At 32.7% G+C, this 9,887-nt stretch overlaps 1 protein-coding gene across 1 annotated transcript; it reads right to left on the bottom strand.

Moving 5' to 3' along the window:
• Positions 1-3,598: 3,598 nt before the first annotated feature.
• Positions 3,599-6,227, bottom strand: LOC132031126 (peroxidase 27-like). Its single transcript, XM_059420993.1, has 4 exons — positions 5,940-6,227; positions 5,289-5,477; positions 4,833-4,998; positions 3,599-4,245 (listed from the first exon to the last, which is right to left on the bottom strand). The coding sequence occupies exons 1-4, from the start codon at positions 6,150-6,152 to the stop codon at positions 3,839-3,841; spliced, it is 975 nt and encodes a 324-aa protein (XP_059276976.1). The 5' UTR covers positions 6,153-6,227; the 3' UTR covers positions 3,599-3,838.
• Positions 6,228-9,887: the final 3,660 nt, after the last annotated feature.

The raw sequence follows: 9,887 nt of genomic DNA, 5'->3' as shown, positions 1-9,887 counted from the left end.
ATTAAACAGATGGTGATATCAATCCTTTGATTTGTTAAAAGGGCATAGCTGGTACTGGAAACTTGATTTTAATATTTAGCAGTTAGCACCTTCTCAGCTAAGCAATTTTTTAAGGTTAGTTCTTGTTGCGAACATATACGAAATTGACTAATCACCAGAAATAAAACATTAAGAAAACAAAAAGAAAAAAGACAACGAAGAAAGGAAAAAGACAACGAAGAACTTTAATAATACATCATGCTACTATTGTGTGGTTGATTTGTTAAATTGTTGTAACAGAAGATTTGGTACTCTCTCTATCAACCATATCAAGTGCTATCCATGCAAGAATAGTAGTATTAAGTACTGCACAAGTCACTATGATTTGGTCCGAGGGTTTAATTTTTCCTTTTAGAAATTAAGGAATTAAAATAAGGGGAAATTTCAGAAATATATAATTTGGTCACTTACATTGCAAAAAAGTAGCCCAAAACTTACATTGCAAAGCTTTAGCCCAAAAACATTTTTATACAGTCTTATACACTTATATACAAAAGACGGGTACATTATGTATATAGGTGTTTGAAGGTGCATAATGTGTAGGTATATACACTAAAAATATACTTATACAATATTATACACGAAAATACGCACTTAGACACATTTATACACAATTATACAATATTGTATAATGTGTAGGTATATACACTAAAAATATACTTATACAATATTATACACGGAAATACGCACTTATACACATTTATACACAATTATACATGGAAGATGATTTTTTTGGCAGTGGAGGACTGGAAATGGAACCTGAGGATCAAAATAATTTCTAGTAATTATGATAATATGCACCTAGACTCTCTTCGATCTTCATGAATATTGATGAAAGTAAGATGCATGTGAATATTGGTTAACCCACATTAATTTTAGGTCCATTAATTAATTAAGTTATTGGGTCTCGTTGGGATTATGAGAAAAAAAAAATTGGTCCCAGGCTTCAACGATCCATTGGTTATGTGGTAATCGTACATGTGAGAATAATATTTATCATAGTTCAAGATTCATGATCGATTCTTCTTTGCTACTGCAGCTTTCTAGTATTTCAGAGAGAGAGAGAGGAGGAGGAGGAGAAGAGAGTGGGTCATTTTTTTGTAAGATTTAAAATATGAGTTAATTTTGGTAGCATTGTTACCCTAATTAACATATAACGTAATTATCTCTTAAAATAATCCATGAATTTCATTATGTTCACATGTATGAACATAATACTCTTCACAGTATTAGTTATCATTTTATAGTTATTATGGTAAATATTCTTTTAATGATATGTATTTCAAAATACCTAGTAATTAAAAACAAATATGTCTTATAAAAATGCACATGTATTTTCACACATAAAAGTTTATTCACTTTTCCATATGAAAAAACTATCTGTGCAATTATTTTTCATTCTATTACGCTTTTTTTTCTTTTTTCTTTTCACACTACCGGTATCTGTTTTGGGCAGGAGGAGGAAGATGAAGCTCGTTTCTTTAACTTCATTATCTTCCTTGAGCAGAAAATATTCCTTTTTATAATAATAAACTATTGAAACTTTGGTTGTGGTAATGAAGGTGAGTTTTGTTTTTTTTTTTTTTTTTGGGGGGGGGGGGGGGGGGGGGGGGGGGGAGGGAACAGAGAGAAAAATAGATAAGAAAGAAATTAATGTGTGACATGTTTCATAAGCCTGATATTAAGTAAACCGAATATTGTCATGTTTAGTAGTGTTGACCTTTCTATAAGTTGTTATTGCTTTCAAATGGTTAGGAGAATCTACTCACTCCCTCGCGGTCCCTTTCAAGCTGGTAAAACGCAAATTGTATAAATTTTATCATAAATTCAATCTCTATTTTTTTTAAATGAGTAGATCTCTTTACTTGTATGAATTAAACATCTAGTATTTTCTCGAAAAAATGATTCTATGTATGGGATTGGGTATGAGATCGATGATCTCGAAGAGATTGATATTCCAATATTCTTTCTTCATAAAACGTGTTGATTTACATAATTTTTTCTTTTTCGTTACTTCCATGATCGTGCTGTGGGCACGACAGCACCCGTACTGTTGAAATGGTTCATCGACGCGAGTAGAGATGCTCCCACAGGTGTCCTTTTTCTCAATGGTTCTAGAATTCCTATTCCTATCCCTTCATAATTTTCTCTTTAGTTTTTTTTTTTTTTAAACCACCTAAAGGTGGGGGGTTAGGTTTAGACCCCAATCTGTTGATTTCACAGCAAAATTTGACATTACAAGAGGTGTCTTTTTGGCCAGTCCTCCTTGAGATACATTTAAGATGAAAAGTTCATCAGAGTAAAGGAAATGACCTATGCTAGAATGTTAAGCATAAGAGAACATTGAAAGATTTACAATAATCATGGACAGATTTAAGCAAAAGTGTATTGTCCTTTAACATGTCTAATTCTAAGACATGGAAGTCCATCTTTATCATTCTTCAAGAGAGCTCTGACTTGAGTTGGCAAAAACACAGCTTCGTTGAAGAACATGTTTCTCCCGTTAATTTCTCCCCAGTTGGCCAGCTTGTCAGCAACCATGTTTCCTTCTCTGAAGCAATGCTGAAAATGAAAGTTTCCATTTTTACAAAGTGACCAGATATGCTGGATGATGCCCCTTACTTGCCAAGAGGTGTGAATTTCTTTCTTGATCATTTGAATTATCACGAGAGTCTGATTCAACAATGACATCTGAGGAGTTGTTCAAGCTACACCAATGCACCCAGAAAGTATGGCTTTAGCTTCTACATAATAGTTGCTATTTTGCCAATAGAATCCAACATACGCCATGATCATGTTGCCCATATGATCCCTAAAAGTTCCACCACCACCTGCCCTGCCACTGTTACATTTAGTTTGAAAAAATTGATGTTTGGTTTGAGCCAGCCTTGATAGATAGTTTGGGCTTGCAGTTCTCAATAGTAGGACAGAGATCTGTCCAAGTTTTGTTGGTGTTCAGGTATGTGAATTCAGTGTTCAATAGCAAGGAAATAAGTTGGTTGATTTGCTTAATCACCAACCAGCTAGCAATTTTACCATCATCATATCTGAATGCACATCTACTCTTCCATATCTCCCAACAGATGATTGTTGGTAAACATTGAAGAAGGGTAGAGTGTATTCCATTTTTAGGTTCCATGAGCCACCATTGCATAATATTGTATCTCAAATTCTCCTGATGAACCTTTATACCACAAGAGTCAGAATAGAGTTCCAATTATTTTTTTGATCAGATTTTCTCCCACTCTTTTCATATATTGTGAATTATTAATTATGTAGATTTATAGAATTTTTTATGTAGTTTCCAAATATGTAAATTTTATTATAAAATACTCGAAGAAGCTATGTTTAACATTGAGTAAAAAAAAAAATGCTATTTGACTCCCCTAACTGATCAGCCTTCGTATAGCTTGGGACGAAGGGAGTATACATTTGCTATAGTCAAATAGCAATGGAGAATACAACTTTATATTCAGTTAAAAGGCACAAATGACGGGGCTAGAACTTCATAGGGGTTACAAAAAAAATTATATGCTATATATAGGATTTAGCACTTCAACTTCTAATAATGCATGCTAGTAAAAGCAAAACGACTTTTTTATTAGCTCAGTGCATAACGAACTGAATTACAAACTTACAATGCAAACAAAGTTCACCAACATATTGTACACTTTACACGAACTAATAATCAGAATTAAAAAAAAAAAAAAAGTATTCACCAAATAGATCCCCTTAAAATTAACAATACGAAAATGACAAAAAATTTATTTGCAGCGGAAATAACTTATCGAAACTCCTTTTAGTTTCTGAAGGCACAATGCTTTCGAATTTCGCCTGCTGTTCCAGTAAGGACTCCAATTTTTCCCATTTTCACCATCGATTCACCAAAATCCTTGAAGAAAGTTGATCCATGTGGTTTTAATTGGGACAACACATAGTCTTTGGTTTGACTATCAGTAAGAAGAGCTGCATCAGATGCGAACAACCCTCTTCTTTTGGTAACCGTAGTGTAATAATCAGTATCGAAACTTTTGAAACTTCCAGGGTCCATTTCAACAATTGTGGTCACATCATTAGGCCTACATTTGGACTTCAATTGGGCTATGTAGTTTTGGTCCATGTTTGGGTCGATGTCACCTTTGCCAGTGAAATTGTACAAACGGCTCGAGAAGGAAAAGCAATGTGACATCCCAATTGTGTGTCCTCCTATGTTGAAATAAGGATAAAAGGAAAGAATATTATAAATTATGAAGGATTTGGGTTTCTTATGTTAATACTATTCTTTCCGTCGCAATTTATATGGCACTTTTTTTTTTGTTAGCCAAAAAGAATGGCATATTCTATTATTAATAATAATTTAACTCTAAACTTTTCATTTTACTCTTAATAAGATGATCTACAGCCAAATATATATATATATATATATATATATATATATATATATATAGCTTTTTAGACACAAGTTTCAAATATCTTCCTTTCATTCTTAAACTCCATGCTTAGTCAAACAACATTACATAAATTGGGATGGAAAGTATATTCTCTACGTTTCATCTTATGTGTCTTCGTTTGACGGATTACAAAGTTCTAGTAAAGTAGACTTTTGGATCTTGTGGTAACTAAAGATGTGTGTGTAATGCCAAATGTCCTTTGAATCTCGCGATCTTAGACATATCATATGCGTTGTTGGAATTAAAGAGCTACTACTAAATATAGAGAGTAAATTTTTTATTAAACAAACTAATAGGAAAAGTAAGACACATAAATTAAAATAAAATTAGGTAAGAATTTACCTGATAGAACAGCAAGGTCTTTTACATTTAGGCCCAATGCGCCAAACGATGTTTTGAGAGTAGTGAAGTTATCAAAAGGAGTTGGAAGGTTCTTTAAGGCTTCTGAGAGAATAGAGACTCTCCCATCTCTTCTTCCCAATGGTACTTGCCAAGTTGGTCCATTTATCTGAAACAACCCATAATACATGTATGCTTACAGAAAAATCATAAGTAATTGAAATGCTAATAAATGGATCGAATAGACATCCTACTAATCCCTCTCAATTTATTTAGTGGTACTGGGCATATAATTTAAAAAAGAAAGAACGACGTTTGAAACTTATGAATCTTTTTATTTAGGTTAAAAAGGTTTAAAATTAGATTATTTTAAAATAAGAAAATATGACATTCTTTTTTGGGACATGTTAAAAAGAAAAATATGTCACATAAATTGAGGCAGAAGGAGTAATTAGTTACCAGTGAAACAGCGTCACGGGCAGCTAAGGCTAAAATATCAGAGCAAGAGACCGTGCCAGGACACTCTTTCTCTAAAGCAGATTTAGCAGCATCAATCACTTGGAATCCTCTTAGGCTTTGGTTCGGAATTGCATCTTTCTCAGCTTGATTTCCATTTGTTGAATTAAGTAGTACTGAACCATCACATCCCTGCGACAACAAAGAGAAAAAAAAGGTCCTTTAATTGCATTGTGTCGTGATAAGTTAGTCCAAAAATTCTCTTAACCTGATGTGATATTATTAGTCTAAAGATACTCTTAACATGATGTGATAGTATTCTTTTGGGTAAGGCTATACGATTCCCCCCCCCCCCCCCCCCCCCCACCCAAAAAAAAGCCTCAAACCGTTAAATATTTGACTTTGTAACAGTCTGTTACATTAAATATTTGACTTTTTCGCGAGACTCTGTAGCAGTCTCTTAGGATAGTGGACATAATTTATCCCTCCCTAGCCTTGTTTGGTAAAAGGCAATTGTTTAGTAGTGCGAGTATTCTACACCTTATATATAGCTTCTCAATCTTTTCAACTATCAATGTGGGAATTTGTTCGCACCTAACAATTCGACATGAAAAAATCAAATAAAAAAAAGGGATGAAAAAAACAAGGCATTACCCTAACAAAACAATCATGAAAATGCATTCTCAATAATGGAGCAGCCAGAGTAGGAGCAATAGAAATGTAGTGCTTTGTTGTTTCTTTCACAATTGCCTCCACATTTGGACATGTTTTCCTATAGAATCCAACTTCCACGCCTTGTGAATTAGCAACCTCCGAGACCAAAAAAAGTTGAACAACGAGAAATGAAAGAAATTTTGATGTTGCCATTATATATTATCTTTCTTAACCAAATTTCTCTGTTCTTATTGGCTTGAAGAGATGATTGGAGAACACAAATTCATGGCCTTTAAATAGGAATCAAGCAGATGGTGATATCAATCCTTTGATTTGTTAAAAGGGCAGAGCTGGTACTGGAAACTTGATTTTAATATTTAGCAGTTTGCACCTTCTCAGCTAAGTAATTTTTTATTGTTAGTTCTTGTTGCGAATATATACAAAATGGACCAATCACCAGAAAAAAAACAATAAGAAAACAAATTAAACGGGAAAATACATTGAAGAGCTTTAATAATTAATTATGCTACTGTTGCGTGGTTGATTTGTTAAATTATGCTAACAGAATATCAAGTGCAAGAATATTATAAGTGCAGAAGTCAGATATGAGTTGGTCCAAAGTTTTTTTTTAAAAAAAATAAAAATTAAAAATCGCCCAAAGGTAAACGAAAAACTACAAAGATTTAGAGCCTGTTCGAACAGTTCTCTACCCATCAAATTTTTCAGAAACATACTCTTAGAGACTGTTCGAAATTAAAGACATCTTGTATCAAAAGTTACGTGTTAAAAACTTATTTGTCTAGCTAAGTAATTCTGAAAGGATCTTTTATGTATTATTTTCAAATGTTCTATATATGAAATAAATAACTTTGTGAAAAGACATAAACTAAATATAACATTTTAGAGAGTGACAAATTAATTGATCTTTTTAATCATCTTTTAGTGGGCTGGAGGAGGAAGATGGAACTCTTTTCTTTAACTTCGTTTTCTCTTGGAGAAAATTTTGCTTTTTATAATAATAATAAACTATTTTGAGACTTCAGTTGTGCAGATGAAAGTGACAATTTTATTTTTTCTGAAACATAGGGATCGAAAAATAGATTAGAAAGAAATTAATGTGTGACATCTCCTATAGGCTCGATATTAAGTAAACCGAATATTGTTCATTTTTAGTAGTGTTGACCTTTCTATAAGTTATTGCTTTCAAATGCATTAGGAGAATCTACTCACGCCGTCGGCCCCTTTCAAACAAAGGTGGCAAAATTCAGATTCGCCCAAAAAAGTCCTATATCAACGCTCCCTAACAAAGACGATTATGTATCCAATATAGCTCGAACCTGAAACCTAAGGTTAAGGATAAAAGGGTACTTACCACTTCACCACAACCTTTAATAGTAATGTATAAGGCTATTGGGCATTTGTTGCGACAAATGCACAATATTGACCACAAAAACGACTACACAATACAAAGATAAAGAAAGATGAACATAAGATTTGATGAGGCTCGAACAAAAATAGCACACAATTATGGCCAAAATTATATTTACAAAGACCTGCATGGCAAAATACAAGGAGTGTGTGTATATATATATGAGATTTAAGTTATATACACATAGTATAGGATTTAAGTTATATACACATAGTATGAAGAATTCTTTAATTTGTTTACATCATCGGTTTAATTTAATTAGTTGATTTTAACAAGTTCCCCACTTGTGAGACTACAGTGATAACTGGTATGTTGTTGTTGTCGTCGTTGTTGTTGATTATAACAAGTTAATACTCTATTTTCCGAATAACCATATAAGGCTTGCTAGTTGCTATAATGACTTAACTTATTATTGTAAGTCAACTTAACCTGGTGATGTACAAATTATGCAAAAAAGGAAAAGACAAATAGCGTGTGACACCATAAGAAAGGGAGTATCGTAGAGGAGTTCTAGAATTACACTTCATTTGAGCTGAAGTTTGGAAAAAATTAAGATTACGATAATCAACTAAAATACAGATTTAAGTTAACAATGCGTGAAGTGTAGAGTTGTATAATAAAGTTCATGGTTTAAGTTAATTTTAAACATTTTAAGATAAGTTATCGATATAAAGAACGCAATGTTTAGGTAGTGCATATTGATAGAGTTGTGTTGGTATGTTATTCCTTTACTTGTCTGCTATTTTATATTTAATTTTTGCATAGTCAAATACCAATGGGGAATTTAATTGGCGGGTCGGGATTTTAATTACTTCAAAAAAAATATCAAGGGGGTTTAACATACATCTACTATATATATATACATAAAAAATAATTTGCACTTTGTATATACAGTGTAATTTTTCACCGAAGGAGGTTCGGAAAAGTTATATATCAGTTTTCGAAAGGGCACAATTACTGAAGAGAGAAAAAAAGGGCACAACTTATGGAGCTAGAAAATTTATATGAGTTAATTTGAAAAAATATAACATATATTATATAAAGGATTTAAATTAGTGATCTAAAATAATTTTTGAATTTCCCTTATTACTACATGAGTAGGATCTCATTCAACAATCATATATAACCAAAAAGAGTCATTTTTTCTCTATTTACATAGCACAAGTTGTCAATAAAAGGATTTAATTGAACTCCTTTGCCTCCATTTCGCATAGCCCCTGGGCACAATCCACAGCTACTATGGATCATTGTCATTGTCAGTAATCAAACATCATCACTTAATTTTTCAAAAAACATGTTTAAAAATTATTTCGGTCATATCAAACAAATTCTTAGCTGATCTTAAACTCTAATTGATATATGAAAAAATTAGGATCCTGGACGTAAGCTTTTATGTTCCCCTCCTTGTTGTAATTATTTCTGTGTTTTTAATATACAAGGTTGGGGTCTAAGTCAACCTCCCCCATCCATCACTATGGGAGGTGAGAGCGTGGATGGATGATTTTAATAAATAAAAAAGTACAATTAATATGTCACAGTAAATTTTTTGACTAAGAAATAATTGTGTATGAAATAGAACAAGTAGGCATATATTGTTACCCCGTATAACATGTATCGGGGTATCCGCATATGTTCGTCACTTCACATAATGGTACCTCATATACGAGACGATATCAATTTAGAAAAATTCTTTCATTGTAATCAAAACCTTAATTTACTTTGGTCAGATCGGAAAGTACTTGATTAACAAGGTAATGTTAGAAGCACCTATATATGAGCTGTCCAGGATGCTACGGTAGCAGGTATTAGTTCCTGTTGTTAAAAGAAGTAGGGCTGCATATATATATCGGTCGTTCGGTTCGGGTTTGAAAGTTATCGGTTCAACTTATTGGTTATCGGTTTGTAAACATGTTAAACCGTTAAAGAACCATTAAGATATCGGTTAATGGGTTATGGGTTAATTGGTTGTTGTTTGTTATCGGTTTGGTTATCGGTTTAATCGTTAAGATTTCACACAAAAAAAAAAAAAAAATCAAGAACAAAGAACTCATCTTCAAAACTGAAAGTAGCTTCAGCTCCTAAGACTATGCCGAACAAAATAATACAATTGAAATATGAAGGACATAAACAAAATTGGACCAACTAAAGGTGTAATTTTATCAAACGTGTCACTGCAAACACCAATGCATAAGGTAAATAAGAAACATTCTTCAGGAATTTACATAACATTAGTTATCAATCACTTCTCTAGCACCACCAGAGAAATACAGAAACAAGAGTGAGAATTGAAAGCAATGTAAAAGTGAAAGATAGTTTACGTTGGGCTTGCGTCTTGCGAGTTGGAGGAGAAGGGTTTCTGAAGTTGAAATAGCCGCTTGAGAGACTTAATTTATGAAGTGGAAATTAAGAGAATCCTAAATCTAGTCAAGTGACTTTATATATGGAAGGATAGAATTGTAATTTAATAAATGGTTATCGTGTTATCGGTTCACCCGTTAACAAAATTGGCCAAATTGTGA

This window comes from Lycium ferocissimum, chromosome 9 (genome assembly GCF_029784015.1).
Source record: "Lycium ferocissimum isolate CSIRO_LF1 chromosome 9, AGI_CSIRO_Lferr_CH_V1, whole genome shotgun sequence".
NCBI lineage: Eukaryota > Viridiplantae > Streptophyta > Magnoliopsida > Solanales > Solanaceae > Lycium > Lycium ferocissimum.
The sequence above is the reverse complement of the archived record's forward strand: the minus strand, read 5'-3'. Positions and strand labels throughout refer to the sequence as shown.

Coding starts and splice junctions, on each gene's coding strand:
- LOC132031126 (XM_059420993.1), bottom strand. CDS start 6,152: ATGGCAACATCAAAATTTCTTTCATTTCTCGTTGTTCAACTTTTTTTG. Junction 4,999..5,288: donor CCCGTGACGCTGTTTCACTG/GTAACTAATTAC, acceptor GGGTTGTTTCAG/ATAAATGGACCAACTTGGCA. Junction 4,246..4,832: donor AGACCTTGCTGTTCTATCAG/GTAAATTCTTAC, acceptor ATTTCAACATAG/GAGGACACACAATTGGGATG.